The sequence below is a fragment of the Lissotriton vulgaris genome, chromosome 8 (assembly GCF_964263255.1).
Source record: "Lissotriton vulgaris chromosome 8, aLisVul1.2, whole genome shotgun sequence".
In the NCBI taxonomy this organism is placed as follows: domain Eukaryota; kingdom Metazoa; phylum Chordata; class Amphibia; order Caudata; family Salamandridae; genus Lissotriton; species Lissotriton vulgaris.
Window position 1 is genome coordinate 1,227,626,179 of NC_141696.1, and position 26,290 is coordinate 1,227,652,468.

The following is a 26,290-nucleotide window of genomic DNA, read 5'->3' on the forward strand; positions in this document are numbered from 1 at the left end:
TTGCTGAAAAAATTCAAAAATAAAAAGTTAAGATAGCTCTTGCTTACCGTGAAATTTGGCATCATTTTCAAAAGTTAACCTTTCTTTCACAGAATGGCACATGCTCGGAGCAGCATGTTTTCCATCACCTTTGTTACACTTTGTTAAAAGACGATGTACAATCTGCAACAGATTCCAAAAACACATTCACCCTAGACTTTACAACTGTTTGTCGTGATGAGGTTCCAACAATAGCAAGGTGAACATTGAAAACAAAATACTTTATAATTCACGCCAAATTGTATATTCCCAAGTGTTATAGGAAATGTAGAATATGAACACACAAATGAAAATGTGAAAAACTAAAACATAGCGCAACTACAAACACTAGCAGAAAGCACACAGCTGTACATAGTAAAAGACCAGGTTAGGCTCAAATCTTGCACTGACCAGAGAAAGGTGAAGACTTCACTTGAAGACACAATGGAATAAATAACTTGAAAGGGTTGCAGTTAAAGGCTAACTCGTGTTCAGCAAGCTTACAGGTATTTATGGCATTAGCACAAGGGTTCACACGAAGACTACCTGGGTGCTGAACTAGTTTGTATGGGTTTCTGGCTCAAAGGGAAATTTTCCACATTTTACTAGGACAGAAGCTTAGTGGGGATGCTCAGCTCCACAAAGAGGGCTCGGGGTCCGGCCTACTAAAAACCAGAGAACGTGGTTTGCTGGGATTGCTTGTGGCAAACTGAGCGTTAGTGCTTTAAAATAGGAACAGTTCGGCAGAGGAACTTATTTGAATTGGGTCAAGACTTATAGTCTGATAGTCTGGTAACCACTGCAAGGAACACATCCCCATCACTAGCTCCTCAGATAACAACTGCACGTGGATCACGTCAATAGAGGAGGAATGCTGCATCTACCAAGGGAGAGGACTGCTTTCAGATTTTACTGAAGTGCTTATCAAAGGTTAGACCAGTGGGCCTCCTGTGTTGCTAGAGATACAAAGGATAAGAAGGGCAACAGGGCCCTGTCTTTGAGACCTGGAAGAAGCGATTAGATGAGCCTTTTTCAGTGGTCTGGTATGCTAGAAGCTGTCCCTAGTATTTTGGTAGCCATAGAAGTGACCAAATAAAGAATTTCCATCATCTTAAATTCTCTTCTATGTATTTCTAAGAAAGTAGGAGAGGGAGAAAGCAGTCTCCCCACTGGAAAAAGAGGATATTATCGAAGAGGATCTCAGCAGGTGTGAGAAGATGGACTTTGGCTATTGTTCCAAGGATGCAAGGACAGAGGTTTTATTCCCCATGGATCTGTGGCTGGAGCTCTCCCAGAAGTGTGCTGTGATGAGTGGAAGCATTTGTACCAGCCTGAAAGATACTGGCCCTGACCAGGCTCTCCCAGTGTAAGTAATGGAGAACAGTATGCTGGTGACTATTTTTCATTCTTCGTGAAAGAGAGATCTATGGTAGCATGTTTGGTAGACTTACATTCACCTTCAAACCAAACTGCTCACTAGGCATTTTTAAGGTTTCTTTATAAATTATTATCTGCTTTGTGTCATTGTAAGCAGAGGCATGTCCAAGTTCTTCTCACCGAACCTGCATTTTAATTAACAAGGCACTAGATTATTATTTTGCAGGTTGCCTGCCTTGGTGCTGTAATCCTGAGTATTTGCTGTGCCTAGACACCTTAGGGTATTAGTTGCGCACTAAAAATCCCATAAATAAATAAAATAAAGAACAAACTATTTCTTTTACTCCCCTTCCACCACCCCCCGAAAACCCCCCACCCCACATTCCTTACAGTGTCACCAGAGCTCAACAGACCTTCAATAACACAATCCATAAGCAAGACGTCTGGGACAAGTAAAATCCTAGAAATTACGTTTGTAAATAAAGCCCTGCAAATGACGCACCAAACTACTTAATTCTATTCGGGAATGTACCTTTACATTTTTACTTACAATATCAGTGCTATCCTCAAGATGCGGTGGTCCAGACAACTGATCATTTCCTTTAGCTGAAATAAAGCCACATTTATAGTTATGTACTTTTCCTCCACAATTTATTCGCCCACTGAAATGCAGCATTCCACAAAATCTAGAAAACTGCGGCTATATATAGGCACGACCACCAAAATTCCATGCACCAAACTGTATCATGCATTTTATAGCACCCCTACTTTGGCTGCACTTTTTCAACTCCAAAAGCAATTCCCTGGAAAAAAATGTCCACCCGACACTGCTCAGTTTTAAAAGCTCCAATTATAGGTTTTTACAACCATAAGCTTTTTAAACTGCCCAATCAATCTGCTTTAATTTCAACCTGATACATATGGATGGCCTGAAAAGGGCTAAAAACGGGGGCAAGTTCTCTTGTGGACATCAAAGTGGAGCAGTGTTGTGTGGCCTGGGCAGGCCTCACTATGAAAAGCCTTCTGGTTAAAAGAACAACTGAAAGCACAATTTTCTAAATCTGCTACATTTTAGGCAGAGGTCCAAGGGCATATTCCAGCCCAAGGATTGACCAGTCCTGAAGCCTAGACTCCAGGATCTGCCGCCAAAGCAGGTTTGAATCACAGACAGCTGCAGTATGAGGAGTTGGCACTATCAAGCAGTGTGGGAAACTGGCATTGGTGGGCAGTGTGAAGAGTGAGCATTAGTCGGCATTTTGAGGAGCTGCCTCCAGTTGGCAGCGTGAGAAACAAGCCCTGGTGTGAACCCCGATGGTTAGCAAAATGTGAGTGTACACTGGCAGGCAGCAAGAGGAGATACGTTATACAGTTTGGGGGCTGACACTGGAAGGCAATGTGTGAAACCTGTATTAGTGCCCTGTGTGAGGTGTATGTATGGATCAGCATTTTGAAGAGCTATGATTGGTTTGCAGGGCAAGAAAATATGGGATTGTGGCGAGCAAAATCAGGAAAACGCACTGGAGGACAGTGTGAGACAAGAGAAGGTAGCCAGTTGGAAGGCGGTGGGTTTGATTAACAATGTGAGTAGCTAGCACTAGTGGGCGCTCTAAAGAACAGATATTAGTGGGAAATGCAAGAGTTCATGTTGGTAACCTGTGTGAGAAGCCGGTAATGGTGGTTAGTTAGATGAACTATCAATAGTCATCCGTTTGAGACTCCGAAGTGGACTTGCAGTGTGAGGAGCTGGTCCTAGAGGGAATTGCTAGTTCACACTGTTGTGAAAGATTTCTGCCCAGTGTGCTCTCAATAGAGCACCTTTCGCAAGCATCAATTTAAATAAACATTTACATAAACATTGTGCTGCACTATAGACGAAAACTACTAGCAATTGAGAGTTGAAACTGAATACTGCTACACCAATACATTTTGCTCCTTGTGACACCCAACTAAGCTGTAGGAAAAATACCAAAGGCAAACGGCATGTCTAGACATCAGACCCAGAGAAAACTTTGTTAGTTTTGCATTTTGTAGCTTGTGAACATATAAGCACAGCAGTGATGCATTTCGTCTTCCTCCAGATTTTAGCCAAGGCTTAATAAAACATAGTTGCCTCGGTTTTTAAAATTGTGTTTTTTTCCAACTTCACTTTTATGTTTGCAGGTGCGCTTAAATATTTGGAGTGATACACAATGGCTCAGGTTCTACTGGTCTTGTATTAATAAAACAAATACATTAATTTCCAACTATTGGTGCTAAAATACCACTAAGCACAAAAAATGTACTAGCCTATTATTGTAGTTAACTGTCATGGAATGTTCTCAGACACCCATGAATAGAGCAATATCTTGCTGGAAAACTTTTTAAATGAAGGAACAAGTTACTTACATTAGGTAATGCTTTTTCCAGTAGAAACTTTATCTAACCGAAGATTGAGCAGTACCTCTGCGTGGTAGTAGGTGGCATCGTTCAACTCTGCGTCATAAGTGGCATTGTAGTGCTCACATATACTCTTCCCTAGGGTGCTAACATCAGTTTCTTTTCGGACTATTCCACGCCAAATACACAGAGCTCAAAAACAATGCTTCTGTTTCAACCAGTCAGTAGAGTCTAAGGGGGTCTTTTGGATGGAGAGGCTAGTTAGCAGAATGGGCAGGATGTGAGTGTCAGTGAGGAATCTCAGGATAGTGTCACCACCACAAAAAGTGTTACAGAGGGCAGTAACTTGTTCTTCTGATAGAGGCGTCTAATCGCAGATTCCCAGTCTCAGAATAGATACCCAAGCACTACCTCACAAAGTGGGTCTGAAAACTGGGATAGACCCAAAAGTCCTGGAGGACCGAAAGGGAAAAATGGCAATCATGACGGACCTGACTACTCAAGCAGTAGTACTTTGTCAATGTGTGGAGGAGCATCCACGTGGCAGCTTGGCGGATGTCTAGGACAAGCATCCCAGGCGCTAATGCAGTAGTGGTGGCGTAAGAACAGTTGGAGTGAGCCTGCAAGCCCTCAGGGGATTGCTTCTTCGACAATGCGTAGCAGATTTTCATGTAGAATATTATCCATCGGGAGATGGTCCATTTCTGCAAAGCCTTTCCCTTCTTTCCGGTGAAGCCAATGAAGAGTTGGTCATCCACCTGATGGCGTTTGGTGTGATCAATATAGAAGGTGATGGCTCTCTTAGGGTCCAAATGATGGAGTCTCTCCTCCTCCTTGGAAGGATGATGCAGAGTGTAGAAAGCAGGCAGAGATAAACCCACAAATGCCACAATATGCCAGGAACACCCATAATATACCTCAGCTATGAATATGCGAGGGGTATCTATCATAAACATCAGGGTATAGCAGTAATGTGAACAATGTGCAAGGGCACGACAAGTGTGCCAGTGTGGCAGGTGTAGTAATTGCAAAAATATGTCTAGAGGGGAGTGCGCACAATAAGCTAAGGGCATCCACAATATACTAGGAATGACCATTATAATGCAAAGGGGAAATAATATGCCAAGGGTGGTTACAATACGTCAGTGCTATAATGATGCCAGAGATTTCATCAAAAGGGCCATGAAATGCAATGAACCCTGTAATCTATGAAAGCCACCACACCTGTTAACCGGCAACCATTAATGTGAGTTTGCAGTGGTTATTCTGGTTACAAAAGCACCGTTGTCTAACACTTTCCAGCTCTGTACCTGTAGGGAAGGGTTCGGTAGCCCACTGGGAACTGCCACTGCTAAGCCAGGTAATGCTACTAGGCCTCCACATCACTCAAAAGGCAAAATCTCCTCTCTAGACAATTTCCTCCTTTGCCAAAATGAGGCACATTACACAGAGGCTTACAAAGTACAGGTGAGGAGATACTGGGCGCCAGTCAGACAAGTATCGAGATTGAAGATCAGAGTCTGCTTCACCCATGCTGGCACAATGGAGGATATACAGGGCTGCATAATAAATACTAAATATGAAGCATGATGTGGAAAACGCAAGCACATGAATGATAGCTATGGAAAAATCAGTGAAGGCTCAGGGTGACATTGCACAAAGATATCAGAAATGGGAGTGCTGTGCGACGGCCTCAATTACAAATCTTGAGTTCAAGGTGGAGCATTTAGAAAAAGAGGCCAATTCAATTGCAAAATGTACTCATTGATTATCCGCCCAACTGCACTACCTTCGAAAGTTGGTTTTGGATGGTGAAATAGAGCACACAGTGGTAGTGCTGCAGGGGGCTCATTTGCCCAGCAAAGGTCCTGCAATTGAGAGAACGGGTGCGAGTACAGAGTTAGGTATATTAGGCAATTCATTCCAACACAGGTGCACGATGAAGGCTGCTACCAAAAAATTCAATATGCTGATGATGAGCTCCCGAGTGCACGAGTTCCCCAATTTGAATCTTTCTGACAGTGAGGAGTAGGAGCTACAACTTGTGAAGAAAGCGATGGAGCCCTTCGAGTTTGGGCCCCTCTTAAAGCATATTGAAAGACTGAGTCTATCATGATGAAGAAACTCAGAGGTTTCTAAATTCCCATTTCTTCCGGGTGAATTCCACTTTGAATGAAAGCTGTGATGTAGAACTCACATATAGGTATGTTTTGGAGGTTCCTAGCCTGGTTATGGGTGTATGTGAAGGTCCTAGATCTTTCAGTGACCAGATAGTGTTCGACAATGTGGAACTTTTCTCAAACATCACACCTTCGGTCCAGTCAGTGTTCAGCTTCAGACAGTCGGACTTCATCTAGTCACCAATTTTGATCATGTAAACTTATTCAATTTTTTTTGGGTGTCTTGCATGTGTGGGAGAGGAGGAGTTACAAATCCTTGTGTAGGAGAGCATGTTGATGTTGTGAGAACGTATGATGCAGACCAGCAGGTTCATGTAAGTGCTGAAGAGAATTGGGCTCAGTGAGGGTCGTTGCAGGACTCCACAGATGAGGTCCCAAGGGTCTAACGAGAATGGAGCCAGGCTGACTGCCTAGAACATACCAGTCAGGAAGGAGCAGATCAAGCAGAGTGTGGGCCCTTGGATTCCGATGCCGTGCAGACGTTGAATGAGGATGAGTCAGAGACTGTGTAAAAACAATGCGGAGGAGGTTGAGGGCCAGATGTCTCCTCTGTCTAGAATCCTGCAGATGGCGTCTGTGGTGGCAAGCAGTAGTTTTGGTGCTGTGGTTTGGTCTGAATCCGGCATTAGAGGTGTTGAGAAGCTTGCAAGAATAATTTTAAATAAAATTAAGAATAATTTCAATAGGACAATATGGGTCCATCTTACCAGGCAAGTGTACCTATATAGTAACCCTGTTTAGTTTCAATGTCACAGGAAAATGGTTCTTATTGGCTCAAAGAAAATGTACTATTTCTCAGTTATGGTAACCTGATCGCATAGTTTAAACACGCAAGAATGACAACAACAAAAAAAGAATCCAAAGAAAAAAAAACTGGAAAAGTGAGGTATTGGCCCACTATTCTTGGCACTGAAGTACATTTCTTTATAGGAAGATGTGCAAATATGATCATGCAAAATGCCACCACTCTACAGTGTAAGGCAACCAATGAATTAAGTAGGTTGACCTACTGCTCCATGCTATATGCTGCAGCGGGCAGAGGCAAAATGTCAGTAGCTGCTAACCAGATCAATGGATGAAGATAGCTGACCCAAAGCTCTATATGCATTTATATGTATTTTGATTTGATGATTTGTTTGCGATCACATGAGGGTGACGAAACAGCTGAAGCGATCTCCAGGCCCAATCTAATAATGTGTTTGAATGAAATAGTCACCCCCTGTTGCTTTGTAAGTGTGATAGTTCCTTACAAGTGATCACAATTCAAAACTTTTCAACAGTGATAAGGAGTAAATCACGCCAACAATGTAGTTCAAATCTAATATATGGTCCAAAAGGATTATTGTATATGGTTGTGACCAGTACTGTTTGTTTAATCTTTTTTTGTGAATCTTCCTGTGATTTATCAATACATTTTCTCTATTCACTTGGCTTCAGTGCCATCAATTATTTTGATCAAGGTCATGTGGCATCAATCGCTGGGATTCATGGTTTAAGGTCATTTGATGTAATTTCCAGTTATGCCACTGAAGTCAAAGGGGGTGTAAGGTCAATTTTGGTGAACGGATGTCCATGTTGAGTATTGTGTTTTGATGTGATGTGGTGCATGTGGACGGCTTCCGTTTGCTATCCTCCTGTTCTCTCCCCCACCTCCCTTTTCCACTTTTGGCATGAACAGATAACCCAGGTTCAGACTGATATCACTAGTTATAACATTTGTGAGTGTAAATATTGTTATGAATTTTGTTATTTTGCCAAACTTTACCACGTAAAATATACCACAATGCATTTTCAGTAATCACATGTCCGAGTCTTCTACAGTTGACCAATGTGTATTTCATAATGTTGTTAATAATTAAAGCTAGTCTCTAAAAAATAAATGAATATAACAATTCCCAAACCAAATGTTAAATGGAAAAAACTGAGGCCTCAGTTGGGGGTTTAACAAATAGGAAGGTCTGGTTCGAAATGGCATGTACATAGTGTCACAACTCTCTTTTGTATTTAAGTAACATCTTGCATAGAGGAAACATGGATACAAGACCACCATTGGTGGATAGAACAAATAGAACAATGATGAAGTCTGTAAGGATATATACTTGGTGCCAACTATAAGACAATTTGTAAGAGCGTTGATTTATATTTTGCTGGTATCAAAGTAGCTTTGCATTGATGGCAGGTATTTAAGTAGCTTGATCAGAGTTTATAATGTAAGAAAAACATATTCCAGACTTAAAGCTATACAGCTGTATAGGAGAAAGAACATCCAGAGATTTACACTGCATTTTTTCATTCAATAACATCGAGTACAACCTGTTCAAAATTGTAGTTACCGATGATCACTGTTGAGGTCAAAGTAGGTGGTGTTGCTAAAGAACTTGACCAAGACATCTCCGGATCCACTTCTACACCAAGACTTTCAGATATGCATTTTGCAGTTTGATCCTGGAAATATAATGAATGAACATGTGAAAATGGAAAGAAATGTGGGTCCATGATTTAAAAAGAAGAGACATATAACTTACCCTCAGAAGCTTTGGTGTGCAAAACAGGCTTCCGCATACTTCTGGAAAAAAATAATCCCATTAAAATATATAGAAGCCTCAGAAGGAACAAGTCTGCAATAAAACAAAATTACGCACCATTTTGCTCTCGCAACGGTGTTTGGTGTGTACATTTCATAATCCGGCGTGGTGTTCTAAACATTTCCCTTACAACAGCAGGACTAAGCAAACAAGAAAACAAAAAAAAAATATGATAAAAAACAAGCATACATAACAAGCACAAATGATGTTATTTTCTAGGCCCATTTTAACAACTACGCCCATTTAAACAACTGTCACCAAATAGTTAACATGGGACATATGTAAACACTATCATGGATTCGATGTAATATGCAAAAAGACAACATTTCTAACTGGATTCTATTAGAAATGTACTAACGTCAGGGACAAACAACAAATTAAATTTTATGTTTCGGATTCTTCCTATCGAACTTCCTTTCATTTTCTTGGAGATCACAGAAATGATGGAGCAAGCGGTTCAATAGCAAGAGCAGATAACATTTTTTTGTGAGAACGGGAAGATTCTGCTCACTTTTGGGTTTTGCATGAACTCAGTATATATTCTCAGTATATATTTTACTGCTTTTTAGGAGGTCAAACATTCTTCCTTTTAAGACATTTGTTTTCAAAAGCATCCATCTGTTGCTTATTCTTTCAAAAGAAAGACATGTAATTTATCTGTAACTACAGTTCTCCTGCGATAGTATCGTTCGTAGATTCACATGCTTGAATCACCACCCATCATCAAGTTTGGGTCATTCAGAGACCTTTCAACAGCAGTCCCAGTGAAACAGCATAAACACGGTCACTTTAGTAGCACAATCACCTCACCAGAAAATACAGGAACCAGTAGCCGGTGAGGTGAGAGCGCACTTAATTCCGTTTGCCCAACAAATTTATGCACAGCCCTCCACTCTCCCTTGAGAAATATCATCTGATTACTATAGGTCTAGCATGAAAGAACAATTATACATATAACTTCAGAGTGTGGAGGCAGGTGAGTTCGCATGTGAATCTATGAGCAATACAAAGGTTGAAGTAGATGTTACTCGTAAGCAACATAACTTCTTCTCCAGCACTGGATCTTTCATAGATTCACAAGCACAAATCAGTATAGCGAGCATTATCCAATAAAGAATCCAGACATACAAAAAGCGAATCATACCATGTATTTATGAACAGATTAGGAATATGTGAGAGAAGGCACACATTAATGGAAGAGATAATGTGAAACTGTTTGTCCGATGGCGGAGTCTTGCACATAATCAGTAAAACAGTAATGACTTGCGAGCCTGTCACAATTCCTCAAGTTGCAGCTCTGTATAAATCCAACAGAGACAGTACAGTATAAAGCGCTACTGTAGCAGTAGTGACTCTTGTTAAATGAGAGGATACTCTAGAGCGAAACACCTGTGTATGTCAAAGAAGTGCAGTGCCCTTTCTGCACTCATAGTGGGGTTTTGAAAGAATGCTTTGAGTGTAATTGGGAACACTGAAGTGAAAGTCCGTTGGCACTTTTGGTACAAACTTTGCACTTGTGCACAAAAGAACACAGTCTTTGCAAAAGAGCAAGAAAGTGGCATGATGGTGAATGCGTGAATTTTGCTGACTTGACTTATGGAAGCAATAGCTAACAGGGTTGTTTTCCATGACATAAGTTTAAGGTTCACCATACGTAGAAGTTCAAAAGGATCTTTCTTTGACTGGCCACGGTGCTGGAGCCCTGAACAGACCCCCCCCCCCCCAAACTTGCTAATTATTCTTGCTGACAGAAGAGAGGAAGCGTGTGGTGGTCTTTTGAACCTTGAGGTATCACCTAAATGAAATTTAATGGAGGCATATTCGAGGCCTGAACACATGCCGGTTGTATGAGGTAAGGCAAAACCCGATATGTCAGCACGGTTATCAGATGCAGACTGGAATCTTGATATCAGAGACAGAAACATTTCTATTTGGCCTGATAAGTCTTTATGGGGGCTGATTCCTAAGTTTGGGCCAAGATATTGCAAACGTCCTGCAGAATGTATAACTACGCACATTTCAAGTGCTCGGGCCCCATCAATAAGCACAGGAATGGTGGATCATAGTGTAGAGCTTAGTTGTTTTCTCCCTCTACAGAAGACTGTGCTGCTTCCCTTAGAGGGTTAAGTGGCGCTTCTGAGAGATGAAGCAGATCCGTGAACTAGTACTGGCGAGTTCATACTGGAGCTGGGAGGATCAGCTGGCAAGGTTCTCACTTGGCCTTACTGAGATCTCTTGTGATGTGGGGGAAGAGATGCCAAAGCATATGTCAGGGTCTCGTACCATAGTATCAAAATGCATTTCCCTTCGATTCCGGATGCCATTATCGGATAACGAAGTGCGAGCAGTTCTTGTTAAATGGTGTTGCAAACAGGTATAGTGCTCCATTGGAAAAGGTTGATTCAACTCCCATTCATTGGAGATGTTTTGGTCATGTTGAGGGGGTCTGCCCAGGTTTTCACAGCCCCTGGGATCTAGTCTGTTCTTTGTGAGAACCCAGGCTCTATTGCCCTTTCCCAAAGGAGTTGTGCTTCTTCCGAAAGTAGTTGAAACTTTGAGCCACCTTGTTTGTTGATACCGCAGCGGTGTTACTTGTTCTGACTAGAGCTGGTAAATGTTCCAGCCTTGCAAAGAGTGCAATCTTTTTCAGACGGTCCTGAGCTCCAGAACATTTTGCTCATTTTCATGGATCGTCACCAGCCCCTGGAGGTTTGCACACTATTTTTCCACTGATAAATGTGAGACCATATAAATCCTGGTCTCTCGTAAGACACCGCCTGGGTTCCTCTTGAGGGATGTGCATCCAACAGGTTGAGGAGAGAGTTTAAAGGTCTCATAGGACTATAAGTCAGCACCTTACAATAATGTGCAGCACAGTAGACACAGATTCACAAATTAATACAAACACTCTCAGAGCTTCAAAGTAACCAGATTAGGTTTAATATGAGCATTGCAGACTTACACAGCAAGTGGTTAAGCCTCTCCATCTGTGCACAAACAGCTTTATATAGTGAAGAGGAATCTCGTAGTACTACCCAACCTCCTTATACGCATGTATTTTCTGGCTCTGCAGAGCAGAAACTGCAAACCTGTTAGGAAATACAACAAATCTGCAAAAGTTTTGCAGATTGTCCTTCCATGTCTGCGGGAAGTTGCTGTCCAATCAGCCAGGAGTGTGCGTTCCCGCCAACTCTGTATTCCTGTCAGATTTATGGCTTCAGGTTGGAGAGGGTGAGTGTATTTGAAAACTGATTTGTGTTTGACTAGGCATAGCTGATAATTAACCTGGCGACCTATGCAGGATCTGGAAAACCAAGAGCACATTTGTTGATCTACTGCTCGGGGATACGTACACCATGTGAATTTGATGTTACAACAACTTGCTCAAGCAGATTCTCTATGAATGCCTTCATTAATGGTTGTTGGCGGCTTAATGGAGTTAGCCACCCATCGTCGAAGAATATCAGCATCAGTAGTGCTGGCTACATCTATGGTACCATCAATCATAGCTGCAGAAGCCATTTCACCTTCCCGTAGAATGGAGAGCATGAAGCTATATCCACCTATATTTGGCGATGATACTTACCAAGAAACGCCACAGAATTTGCATTATTATTGGTTGTCAAAAGTGGAAACCTTTCTCCCAAAACTGTCATCCTCCAATCTTCCCATCCTGGAGGCACTCTGCATGGTGAAGTGGGTTTCTGGAACAGCATTGTTTGGATATTACAACCACAAAATAGGTTTTAGGCTTTCTGATTAGGCATGCAGGCATGTTACCAGACTCTGTGCTTCTTGTGCAGTGTAGGGACAATGATTCCTACCGAGGCAGAAGTCTGCATGATCTTTACACCCTCTTAACAGTTTTCATTGATAATTGTGATTGTGTTTAATGATTTTATCAGTGGCTTCTTGAAAAGTTGGAGAAAGCAATCAATTTCAGTTCAGTCATATTCACTGGCAAATCAATTAGTTTTGATGCTCTTTCCGCTTTGAACGAAAAAAGACAATATTGTCTGAGGCAAATTGGTGAACTTGTTGTGGGGCTACGTAGTCTTTCCAATATCATTAGATGGTGTTCTAAGAGGTTCCAGAAGTTATCCTTCTTCTAGAGGTTCACCTTCATCATCAAAGGAATCTGTACCGATCTGCTGAACCAGCCTCAGTGGAGGCAATGCTTATGGTGTCTGTGGTGGCCGAAATGGAACCGGAGGTGCAGGTGAAGGCTGGGTTAGTTCTGGCTGTGGCAGAGGTTAAGATAGAACCTCTCCACGTTGAAGATGATGTGGAAACCTTGCAGAGTGATCATGCATAATACTATGATGGATCAATAAGGTGTTCTTACCACCTTATAGTATCTGTCTGAATGTGGCCTACAGTGTGGTAGTACAAACCCCAATGCGATAACTTCTTCATTGCACCTGCTTCCTTTCTGCTGGTTATGATCATAGCAGTCATCACCCTGACATTTCACATGTGGGTGAGCAGCACGGACAGCTGTTCTGAGTGATTTTAGATGGTAATTTGCCTGAAATGTGAAGAAAGACTCACTGAAAAGCAAAAGGTTAAGTTGAATGGAAAGTCACTTATCTGTGAGAAAACTTAGAGCTGATTGGCCTAATTTCACACACAACGAATCGCAGAAATCTGAAGGATGTCTCTGACTCGTTGAACTTTTTTTCGTTTTAAAAGATGTGACTAGGGTCTAAACATGCCTGTTCATCCTTAGGTATACCTTAACGTAGGACGACCATTAAGAAGTTACAGTGGGACTCCAAGCTCGAGAAATTATGCATGTCAATCTATGAAAGATTAAATTCTAGAGAACAGATTAAACACCTGCTGCCACTACCTGTTGCGGATTAAGCAACTGCCAAAATGGTGGTCTCTTTTAATGAAGGATGTGCATGATGGGCTAGAGCAGAGAGGAAGCCATTAACAGTCCGTAGAAAGACAACACAACAAGAGGTCTCTTCTCGCCTCTGGGGCCATTGCATATAAGACAAATCAAGTAATAGCTATAAAGTAGCAGGGGACTTATTTTATTATCAGAAGTTTGATGTCTCTCGTTAACGACAAAAAAAATGAATTCTCAGTGTGAGAGGGACCCACAGTGGAAAACTGGGAATAGGATTTCCCAGACGTATTTAAAACAAAATGGAAAATTCTTCACTATTTCACACAAGGAGATTCCTAGCAGCACCAGATGGTTCAATAAGGATGAAGAACTCAGCATAACTTAAAAGGCCAACATTTTTAAGAAAATGCTGAAAAGACAATTGCTAAAACATGTGGCTCATTCCATAATGATCTACGGGATTTCCAAATTAGCAATAAATCATCATTAGTACTGTTTCTGTTAGTCTTACCACTGCAAAGGAGGTAGGATGGGAGCATGATTCCTTCAATAAAAGAGAAATGTAAACCAATACATGTATAGGGGGATCTCCTATGACTTGCACTGGACCTCTCTGGGAAATTATTTGGTGAAAGTCAGGAGCGATTACTCTTAAAGAAAACCTTGACAGAATGGCATTTCGCACAAAGGGAATAAACATTTATACAAAGGCTTATCTATCCCACATGATAACAGCAATCAAACATGAAAGCATTCTCACAAAATAAAAAGATAAAGGACATCACAGAAAAAAACAGGAAGAAAGAAATTAAAATCAGATGTCAATATCTTAATAAAATAAAAATAAGCAAAGATAAATCAAATAGCTTTAGCTCTTGTACGTGGCATATAGCACATCTACACACAGAGAGCACACATACACAACCTTATGGAGACAGGAAAACACACAAACACAATGATTTACATACACATTGATGATCCAACAGACAGCCATGTACACACAAACCACCAAACCTGCAGGTATACAAAGATTTACAGGCAATTGCGCATCATGACACCCATCTATGTACCTATGAACAAGGACTAACAGACATAATGACATAAGCGCCCACAAGAGCTCACACACTCATAACACACATGCAGGCATGCATTCATGCAATCCCAAACCATAAGCATGCAGTAAAGAGAATACACAAGTAAACAGCCATAGAGGGCATGCCTGTGGATAAACAGATAGAGGCCAGATGGATGGAACTTTCACACACACTTAATCTTACACCTTCTGCTGAGGACACAACTTTTGCAGCAGAATTAAAGAGTGAAGTTCCAATATCCAGTGAATCCTTGGCTTTTCCGTGGGTAATGGAACACTACAGTTTTTCAGCTTAAACAATAAAGCTGTTGCCATGTGGATAAAGACTCAAAGGGACTTATCAGAGCAAGGCCTTACTTCATATTTACTGTGCATGTTGACTGGCCCCACTGGGTTCCTGCTCACTACAGATTATCTTCCATATCAAGGGATTAGTGAAGGTAGAAAGTCTGAGCATGTACTCTGGATTACTATGATTTACAATACATCTGAGCACAATTTTCTAATTACAAAGCGATTTAGGTCAAGTCTTTGCATGCCATAATGCTTAATAAGTAATAGGTGCAGGTATGTGCTGTTACTGAGGATTGCCAAGTGTTTAATGGAAAGGGGCGACCACTCGGTCCCCCCGCACGTATGGCAGAGTACCACGATCCCCCCGGGAAGCCATCTTGGGCGTGTGGCGTGTCCCGGCTGGTATGCCCGAAGCGGCGTAGCCGGGGCGCGCTTTTTCCCGCCCTAGAGTGGGCTGGCCTAGACACTGACGCGGCTGGCCACGCCCTCGGGGCAGGCAGGGGCGGGTTTACGCCCGCCCTGAAGACGGATAAAAGGGGACGCAAGACCCGAAGGCATCCTCTTGTTCCTGTGCTCTGAAGCTGCACCTCCTCGCTGCACGTGAGCTCGAGACGGAACGAAGAGCCAATTTTGAGCGTTGTAATCTTTCTTTTGTCTTACAGATACTCTGTCGGAGAAATGCCCAAGAAAGGCGGGAAGAGAATGACGACCGAACAGATGGTTCGGGTCCTCATGAAGGAGATGACCGAGCTAAAGAAGCGGGTGGCGGAGAGAGACGGGGAAGGGGGGCCGGAGCGTCCGTCGGCTGGAGCAGCTCCAGGAGGGAGAGCCAAGAGGCCAAGGAGGGGACCAGCTGGGGGAGACGTCCCGGTTCCCTGTACCCCGCTCGAAGCGCCAACCCCAGTACCGGCGGAGGGGAATCCGATTCCCGTGGTGGTCACCCCGGTGTCCAATGAAGATATGCCGCCCGAGCTGGCAGCACAACTTGCAGCGTGGTTGGGCGAAGGTAGTAAGGGCGCCACGGCTGCCGAGGCGCAGGCGCTTATGAAGCAATTGCGCGAGAAACGGGAAGCAGCCAAGGTGTCCGCGCCGGTTGCAGTAGTTGACAAGCCACAAGGGACGATTGCGACCGCAGAGGCAGCGTCCGGTGCAGGTAAGCGGCCATTGCCGATTGCGAGGGATGAGTCAGCACCCTCTCGTAGAGAAAGGTTGGGTCAACATGTGCCTTTGGCAATTAAGGAAAAGATTTGGGCAGGGGAATATGTGAACATCTTCTCGTTGCTTGTTGATCATTATGAAGTGGAGCATGTTAAGGGTCAGAAAGACCTCATGCATCCGAGTGTTTGGCGCGCAAAAATGGCCGCCTTTAAAGTGAATGAGAATATTGGCAATTGGGGCAATGCATGGGGAATCTTTACGTCGATATTGGGGGAACGTAGGCCCGAGTTGCTTTCCGAGTTGCCGACCTATCAGTCGCGAATCATGGGGTACTCGACATCATACCAGGGTAACCATTGGTTTTGCTACGATAATCTTTTTCGAAAGGCTAAAGAGCATAATAAAAGCTTGACCTGGGATTGTTATGATTCTTTGACATGGGATAAAATGAAGGAGACAGGTATGTTGAAAATGCCATTGGTAGGAAGTAATGTTGGCGAATCCTCCCGCCAATATGGGGGGACGCCCTTTCGTTCAGGTACGGGTACCGACGATCAGTCGAGACCTGCCGGCAATACAGGAAAAAGGGGGTTGTGCTTTAATTTCAACAGAGGTAAATGTACTAGACCCCAGGGATCGTGTAAATTTAAACATGAATGTAGTGGGTGCGGGTCGCCCCATCCTGAGTCCACGTGCAGAGCCAAAACGGGTGATAACGGGGGGAGAGGAGGCGCCAAACAGGTCTAACATAGTCCGAGGGGCGCCTTTACCTACCCCGATTGATACCTTGGCGATGATTCCCTGGCTCAGTGAATACCCGGATCGTACTTCTGCTGGGGTGCTGCGGAACGGATTTTCGTATGGTTTCCGCATCCCGGTAGGGGACTTTCAGGGTGTGGAGAAGTGTAAAAATCAACTTTCGGTCCTGCAGCATACGACCGTGGTACAGGATAAGATCCGAAAAGAGGTTACTCGAGGTCGGGTCGCCGGCCCGTTTAGTGTACCCCCGGTGCATGATTTTGTTTGTTCTCCTTTAGGGGTGGTCCCCAAGAAGGACCCGGGGGAGTTCCGATTGATTCATAATTTATCAGCTCCACGTGGTCTTTCTGTTAACGATGCAATAGATCCGGAAGTATGTTCGGTGCGGTACGCATCCTTCGATGAGGCCGTAGCCATTTTGAATCGCCTGGGGCCCGGGGCGCTGATGGCGAAGTCAGATATCGAGTCAGCGTTCCGATTGCTCCCGGTACACCCAGACGACCAGCGTCTCCTGGGTTTCATGTTTCAGGGTTGTTATTACATGGATAAGTGTATGCCGATGGGGTGCTCGAAATCTTGTGCCTATTTCGAGAAATTCAGTAGTTTTCTACAATGGGTCTTCACAAAGAAGACGGGTTTCCACCATGTAATGCATTACCTTGATGATTTTCTGTTCCTTGGGGCAGCCGGGGATCTCGAATGTGGCCGGGCCTTGGCCGAATTTTGTATGTTAATGAAGCAGTTTGGTGTGCCATTGGCACCAGGTAAGACGGTGGGTCCTACGACTTGCCTTGAGTTTTTGGGGATCGAGTTAGACTCCAGTGAGGGTTGTTTTCGTTTGCCAGCTGACAAAGTGTTAAAGTTCAGGGCAGCCCTCCGAGTGTGTATAAATGGATCTAAAGTTACGCTGCATCAATTACAGCAGTTGGTGGGACAGTTGAATTTTGCCCTGAGGGTAATACCAATGGCCCGCCCCTTCTCCCGTTCAATTGCCCAAGCTATGGTCGGCCTAAAGGAGGGCCATCATCGCACGAGACTATCGGCTGAGGTCCGCCAGGACATGCGCATTTGGTTAGCATTCCTGGCGGACTTTAATGGTCGAGTCGTCTGGAACAAACCAGCCGTGTCCTCGGAAGAGCTGGGGCTATGGACCGATTCAGCAGGTAGCATAGGTTTTGGTGCCATCTTCGGCACAAAATGGTCGGCACAAAGGTGGCCGACATGGTGGCATGACAATGGTCTGACAAGTAATATTGCTTTCCTTGAACTTTTCCCCATTTTGGTGGCCCTGAGAACCTGGCCCGAAGGGTTCAAAGATCACTCTGTGATCTTTTGGTCTGACAATATGACCGTGGTCGAGTGCATCAATAGCCAGGCTGCACGATGTAAAATGATTTTAAGACTGCTCAAAGAAATTGTTTTACTGTGTATGCAACTGAATGTGCTATTCAGAGCAAAACATGTCCCGGGGGTAATGAATCAGGCGGCTGATGCACTGTCTCGTTTTCATATGCAGGCTTTCTCGGGTTTCCTTCCCACAGCGGACCCAGAGCCGGCACCCTTTCCCGAAGCTCTCTGGTCTCTCGGTGCCCCGAACTTCGTCACCTCGTGGGAGAGAGTCTAGCACCAAGGACGAGGAAGGCATATGAAGGGGCGTTTCGGTCCTATTTAGCCTTTTTGGGGCCCGATAGAGAGGGGCTGTGGGGCCACGAGGAATGGGTAGTGAATTTTCTGATGTCCTTACGTAGGGCTGGGAAATCGGTGGCTACGGCCCAGAGGCATCGTGCTGCCATTTCCTTTGTTGCCAGGGCTCATGGTATCCAGGACCCTACAGCGTCTTTCGTTGTACAGAAAGCGCTGCGTGGGTGGCAACGCCTTGAAGGTCGCAGAGTAGATGAGAGGCGCCCGATAGGTTTGGATAGGTTGGCCCAGTTGTTGGCCACACTCCCTTCCACATGTTCATCTCAGTTTGAGACAGTGTTGTTCCGAGCCGCTTTTACGCTGGCATTTCATGGGGTGATGCGGGTAAGCGAACTGGTGGCAAGGAACAAACAGGATGTGACAGGGGGTTTGTGCCAGGAACATGTTCAGATCAGAGGTGAGACAATGACGGTCTCCTTTGTCAGGTCCAAGACCGATCAAGGTGGGATGGGTGACTGCATAATCATACGCAGGATTCCCGGGTCCTCCATGTGTCCGGTAAAGTGTTTAGAAGAATACCTAGCACGAAGGGTGGCATCATGGGGGGGGACCTTGTTGAGACACGCGGACGCCACCCCACTGACGAAATTTCAGTTTCAGCGGGTGCTTGCGATGTCAATTGCCGCTGCGGGCTTGAACCCGGGCGAGTTTGGGACCCATTCCTTTCGGATAGGGGCTGCTACAGAAGCTACAGCTAGGGGTCTTAATGTTGAACAAGTGAAACGAGTGGGGCGTTGGTCCTCCAATTGTTATAAGAGGTATGTGCGGTTACACATGTTGTGAAGCTGTAATGATGTACTCACGCCTCTTGTTTTTGTTTGGTTTTCAGTTGCGCAAGCCTACGAGGCGGGGCGGACTATGCAGTCGACCCAACACCGGGCCAGCGGTCAGACATCACCGGCTGTGAAAAAGGAGGTGTGGGTCGTGGGCCACTCACACGTGAGGCGTGCCGCGGACGTATTCAAAGCAGGTGACATGATTCACGTAGCTGGGGAATACGGGTACAGGGTGTCCTTCTACGGAAGAGGCGGTCTCTGTATTGACCAGTTTCAAACATTTTTCGAGGGTTTGTTAGGGCGGACGAGGTCACCGCCGTCTATAGTCATAGTACATCTAGGGGGCAATGATTTGGTCACCACCGGTAGATGACTTCTCCTGGAGGCAATGCTTTCCACTGTAAGTTGGTTGGCGAGGAGAGTTCCGGGGTGCATAATTGCGTGGTCCCATATGATCCCACGAAAGGTGTGGCGAGGGGCTATTTCTATTCATGCTTTGAATCATTCTGTTAGAAAGCTTAATAACAAAGTGAGTAGGTTGTTCCGTTCCAGGACATTGCATTCTATTTCGCATGGCTGTATTAGTGATGACAGTATGTATTTGGGGGATGGTGTGCATTTGTCTCGGGTGGGGAATGAGTTACTCATAGGAGACTTCTTAGCATGGTTAAAAACGTTAAAACATGACCTTTAGGTAGGAGCTTTGTGGGGGGTCCGGATAGCCGGTCAACTATCCGGCCTGTGGCGGTAAGGTCATGATCGGTGAGCACTAATTGGAAGATCCCTATGAGTGGGCGTCACCCAACACGGATGGGAGCGCTCGGGAGAGGTGGCCATTGGCCCCTCAACGGGGAGGCGGTCCCTTCTAAGGATGGGTCGCCGAAAGAAAAGGAAAGGCGGTCAAGGCCCCTTCCTGGGTAGGAGGGGTTACAGCCCCCTCCTGGGGAATTTCCCGGGGCCAGTGACGTCTGCGACGGCAGATGTGGTAAGTTGTGTGGGGTTTGGGGGGAGGTCTACGCTACCTTCTAGATAACCTCACACGAGTCCTCGAACGACCTTTAAATGGCGTCGAGTTTATTGGTGCTCCCGTCAAGTCAAGGGAAATTGGTAGTTGCACTGGAGGTACGCCTCAGTCCTGTCGCCCCTCCCAAGTGGGGGGGGGGTATTTCTGGTTAGGGATCTTGACACCGGTTACGACCTTGCCGTTGGCCCTTAAACGTTAGGATGTACAATTTCAAAATTTCAAGTCAATGTTTTGTAGGATGTTAGTTCGGCTAGGAGAACCTCTGTATTAGAGAATCTGTTAAGGTTAGCCAAACATCGCAATGTGGTAATGAAATTGTACATTAATATAATGTTTTAATTTTTGTTTTAATAAATACGGCCGGGAGGGTCACTCCCTCCCTCTTCCAAAAACTTCAAGAACTGTTTCCGGTTTCCCTCCTTTGGGGATTGTGTTGAGAGGGGGTGGCGGGTATCTCAGCCATAGGGCACATCTGGACAAGTAGAGAGGGGTATTACTTTTGCACAGTATGTGAAACTGTGTTTTAACCAGAAGTAAATGTATAGCACCTTAAAACACAGCCATAGAGGAGAAGCTCAGAAGCAAGACTGCAGCTGGTGGTGAAGTATGGCTTAAGCATTTGCAAATAAATTACCTCACACGGTCGCTAAGAAACATGGAAAAACGAAAATGAAAAACTAAATGGGACACTTGAGATCACGGAGAGCCTGAGTATCATGGGCAAATTCGAAATGGGTAGATCAGATGGGACTAGTAGTCTAAGCTACATTACTTTAAAAAAAATGCTTCAAAATGACACGTGAACAAAAGTTCTTAGAACGCAAAGGTAAAGTTGAAGATAACATACAGTTGTTGTGTCAAACAGGCAAAGAATTAGAACAACAGTTGGAATTACAAATCTTAACTTGTTAAATACTAGATTTCTATGAATCGTCCCTAACTTCAGGAGACCCGTGGCAGAGCTGTCATTTACACTTGCAGAAATAAAAATGGGACACAAAAATTGGAATGGAAAGATGGAAGGAGAGAGGGATGCCTAATAGCTACTAGGGAGATTCAGGCTGTATCTCCACATAATATGTTCTCCTCAGAGAAAATCAATCCTGAGGCTGGAGAAAGTAGAGCATCAACATTAAATCAGTCCCTAGCCTCGCATAGGAAAAATCGCTTCTAGTGAACAGAAAGCTTCTGTCTCCATGCCCAGCCGGTAATGCCTCGGTGCACACACACACGACCGGAGGAACATGGTGGCCGCTAGCTAGACGGTCGCGGCTGCGCTCACCTCACAGATAACGAAATGCGGCTTGGAGGTCTCGGCGAAGGTTTCTTTCTCTTGCTCGTGCCTGAATATTTTTACTCCCCGGATGTCTGAGAGGGTGCGAGGGGCGGCTGCAACGCCGGCGAGGAGCCGGCGTTATCAGACGGGCACGAGCACGACCATACTGCCTGGAGGTGGGAGGAGGCTGCACGGCTGCGGAGACGCCGCAACGCTGCCTGCTTCTGGGTTCGCTCTCCAAGCGGCGCTGAATACACCGAGCCTGCGCTCGGGGGCTCTGAAGGAGGCATAATAAAGATAAGTAGACTGCGGAGTTGTTTGTCGTACAGAGGAGTGGGGGGAGCTTAAGGACAGTGAGTTAATCCGGGGCAGTCTAGTCTCCCAGGAGAGCCTCTGAATACTAGCCTTCCTTCCGGTGTGGCCTCCGGGACACCTGGGTGCTGGGAGACCTGCAGTGTTTTTTCCCGTGCTGCATGGAGGTGGAGGTGGGGGCTACGAAGCCAGAGGCGGAAAAAGTGGCAGGAAAAGCGGCAGAGAAGGCAAAAGTAGGTCTCTCCCCCGTCCCCCCGCCCCCAAAAGCAAGTCTCTATACTTAGGGCCAGGGCAGCTCATTCGCTGCACAATTCAGACATTATTCTACCGACAGTGACCCCCAGGAAATCTCCTATCTTGGTGACGAGCGATAGGGGTCCGCAGAAGAGACAAGGTGTAGCCACTGGGGAGGTGGAAGTGGAAGCAGGAGTAAAGGCAAGGGAGGCTCCAAAAAGTAGATGGAAAAGTAGGGGGAAGAAAAGAATTGTTTTTAAAAACAAAATAACCCCTTTCTTAAAAACCTACCAGCGAGTTATGTCTTCAACAACCAGTTTGAGCAGTGCGGCTGAACTAAAGACTCAAGAGGAAATGGAAGGAGGGTTGCCTAAAGCTAAGGTCAAATCTAAAACTAAAACTAAAGTACCAAATGGCGACAGTGAAGCCTCCCCCTGTTGACTCCGTTTCAGCAGCCTACTGTAAACTCCCGCCAGACCTCACCCGGGTCGCACCTCGAAGTAACTCTGTCCAATAGATTCAATGCCTTAGAGGTTCAGGATTCGCATGTTCAGCCTAATCCCCCCTTTGAAGATCTGTGAGAGAAAACGGCTAAAGCTCAAGCTGTAACTATGGGGGGTGCAACCATGACAAGTGAAACTGGGGGTGTGAAGTCGGAGAAGCCTGGAAGTGTAGGGTCAGGGGTGCACACTTTGTCGGACATCTTGATCGCAATGAAAGGGGAGATGATAGGCGGTTTCAACATTTCAGAGATGAACCAGGCAAATATAGCGAATAGATTTTAGGTCTTTGAAGCCAATTAAGCTGTAATCAAGTCTTCCTGTGAGGTGCTGGCCCAGAAATTGGAGGAGGTGGCCGCGAGAACGGACCAAATAGAGGCAGAGATACCAATTATTAAGAAAGCAATCAAGTCTGCCACAACGGACATGGTAAAGTTTGCAACCCAGAACAAGGCACTAAGAGAGGACCTGGAAAGGCTAGAAAACGAAAAAACAATCTGAGACTCCTGAACACACCAGAGAATCTTGAAGGGACAGACCTTAAGGGATTTATTATTCTGCTGTTACAAGGGACAGTCTTTAAAGGTTTCCCGGTTGTACATTTGATATCAGAGATCCAAAGGGTCCATCGGGATCTCTTCAAGAAAAAACCCGGCCAACATAAGCCTAGGAAGATTCGGGTTAACTTCCTCTCCTATACTATTAAACAACAGATATTGTCGGCAGGCCTTAAAGAAGGTTCAGTTTCCTTTTCAGTTACAGGCCATGAGCCATTTTTTTTTCAGATAAGGTGGGTGGGGAGCAAAGGGATAAAATGGAAAAATACTCATCTCACTCTAGGAGTTTACTATTTGGGCGAGCTGCTTTAGACAGGAGACTTCTAACCAATGGCAGGGGTAACAGTTCAATGTAGAAAGAAGTGCTTTATTTCCTGGAACGTTAATGGTTTGAGATGCCCAAGGAGGCAGAGACTGATCATGAAGTATTTAGAGCTTTCCAAGGCGCATATTTGTATCCTTCAAGAGACACACTTGACCGCCGAGGAATCTAATAAGATGTTTTCTAATACCCCCTGGGTTGAGAGCTTTTGTTTTTCTAGTCAAACCATAAAAAAATCGGGGAGTTGCAATTGTGATAAAGAGGGGGTTGGCGTGTTCAATTAAATCCATACAGACAGACCAAACGAGGAGGTGGATTGTTGCTCGTTTGAATATCGAGGGTAAAGATTTGACCTGTGCTGCTTTTTACGGTCCGAACGTGGACAATGCATCCTATATCTCCAAACTTTATTTAAAGCTGATTCTGGAGAACCCGCCAATGATTGTGGGGGGAGATTTCAATGTCCTCTTGGATCCCTTAAGGGATAGGTCAAACCAAAGCCAATATAAAGGGGCACCCCGTATTCGGCGTGCAATGAAGTACCTAATCCACAACCTAGATTTGGCAGATGCCTGGAGAGGGAAGATGGGTGAGGTAGACGGGTTCACTTTTTATAGTAAAAAAAAACATCACTTCTCTAGGATTGACTATATATTAGTGAGTGAAGAACTCCTGACTAAAACATCTTCTATATCCATCCTCCAGTTTCTTCTTTCAGACCATGCCCCCGTGCTGTTTTCATACAATGAACTAATCAATCCAGCTCAGACTAGGTGGACACTCAATAGGGGAAAATTGGCTGACTCGGACATTGTTCAGAGCATTAAAACATCCTCTCTAGAGTTTTTTTTAGATCAATATAGGTTCCACGAGCATGGAAATAGTTTGGGATGCCTTTAAGGCTAATCTAAGGGGTCGGCTCCATGGCCTTCTATGCTCCAAAAACCGAACTGAAAGTCAGGAGTTAAAATTGAGTGAGGACAAAATTAAGAGATTAGAGGCAAATTTTTCGAGCACAATAGGGGGCGTCCGGAAAGGACCATTAAGGTACAGGAAGACCTTGAACTAGCCAGGCAAGATCTTAGAGGAAAGTTAGAGGACAAATGTAAGGCCCAATGGCTAAATAAGAGCATGGGGAATTATGAGTATGGGGAGATGGCCAGTGCCCTACTTGCATGGAATGCTAGATCTGACCGCATTAAAAATAAAATTAGCAAGCCTATTATAAATGAAGGTGGGGACAAGTCTAAGGATATAGAAGATATAAAGAACTGTCTGCACTCCCTCTTTTCAGATCTATATAAAGAGAACATATGTCCCTTACAACATCAAATACGGACATGGCTGAACACCAAAACTCTATCCTCCCTCTCGCAAGCAGGTAAAGATCTCCTGGATTCCCGATCTCTTTAGAAAAGAGAAGAACCCAAATTAGGTTATCAAAAAACAAGAAAGCATCCGGCCTGGACGCCCTCCCAAATGAGGTATATAAAGACCTGGCGGACGAGGTCACCCCAGTCTTGGGAACTCTGTTTCAGTCAATTTACAATCCTACAGGGAAAGTCCCCAATTCATGGAGAGAGGCAACTATCGTTTTAATACCCAAGGCCGGGAAGGACCCCCTGAGAGCAGACTCCTACCGTCCGATCTCCCTGCTAAATTCAGACTATAAAATCTTTATGGGTATATTAGCAGTGAGATTAGCCAAACTGGCTCCCGGATTGGTCAATCCTGACCAAAAGGGATTTATCAACGGACGATATATACAGGAGCAAACACAGCTTCTCATAGGTAACATCGATCTCGCCGTAGTTAGAGCAGAACCCTTGGCAGTGATCGCTTTAGATGCCGCCAAGGCGTTCAACAGAGTTTGCTGGTCTTATCTTTGGAAGGTATTAGAAGCAACGGGCTGTGGGCCTGTGTTTATTCACACCCTAAGACAATGTTATGAGGGAGCCTCAGCAAAAATCTTGATTAACGGCTCACTCACTCCCAGTTTTGAGATACAGAGGGGAACCAGGCAAGGGTGTCCCCTATCACCCTTACTGTTTGACTTGTATATAGAGCCGTTGGCCCAGGCAATAAGGCTAGATGATCAAATCCCCCCTTTTAAATCTAAGCAGTATTCGTCAAAAATAGCACTATATGCTGATAATATCATCCTTTATACTAGCGACCCATCAGCAACTATCCAGAGGGTTGAAACCCTCTTGGGGGAAATCGGCTTAATTTCTGGTTATTTGGCCAACTCCTCCAAGACGGAGGTAATGTTCTGGAATATTGAGCAGTGGAGACAAGCCAGTACGGAATTTAAATATCTAGGCATCACTATAGTTAGAGAATTGGACAAGATTGCCCCTTTGATCCAGGGGAAAGTTACTAAGAAGTTAGACCGTCTGTTTGCAAGATGGAAGAATCTCCCCCTAACCATATTCGGCAAGGTAAACTTGGTCAAGATGACTATTCTGCCCAAACTGACCTATATTTTTAATGCTGTCCCTCTGGCATTCCCACGGCAAGGTATTAAGAAAATAGTAAGAGTAAAATCGGGAGTTTTTTATGGGGAGACAAAGGAGTGAGACTGTCATGGATGAAACTAAGGTAGCGGTTGGTCAAGGGCGGGCTAGCTCTTCCTGACATCAGCTGGTATCTGGTAGCATTCCAATTTAAATCCCTTCGGGGGTTTCTGGCAAATCCAGCAGGTTCAGCGCGGGGAGCATTGCTTGGAGAGCTGGTCAAGAATGTGGGGGGGCGACTGTACAGAAGGGTTTCTATATAAATTTGGGTCACTGAAATTTTTCAAAAAAGTATGCTTGAAGGTCCTAAAAAATGCACTTGAAATCTGGCTTAAAGTAACGAATAGGTGCGGGATAAGCTACTATTCGGACCA

At 44.7% G+C, this 26,290-nt stretch overlaps 1 protein-coding gene across 1 annotated transcript in view; it reads right to left on the reverse strand.

The window, feature by feature from the left end:
- The window catches only part of BRCA2 (BRCA2 DNA repair associated), a 616,646-nt gene that overhangs the window by 514,181 nt on the left and 76,175 nt on the right, over window positions 1-26,290 (reverse strand). The window contains exons 6-10 of the mRNA XM_086935127.1: window positions 8,594-8,676; window positions 8,477-8,517; window positions 8,285-8,396; window positions 1,946-2,001; window positions 48-162 (exon numbers count right to left, since the gene is read on the reverse strand). Coding sequence (XP_086791253.1) covers window positions 48-162; window positions 1,946-2,001; window positions 8,285-8,396; window positions 8,477-8,517; window positions 8,594-8,676 — 407 coding nt within the window. The remainder of the gene's footprint in view (window positions 1-47; window positions 163-1,945; window positions 2,002-8,284; window positions 8,397-8,476; window positions 8,518-8,593; window positions 8,677-26,290) is intronic.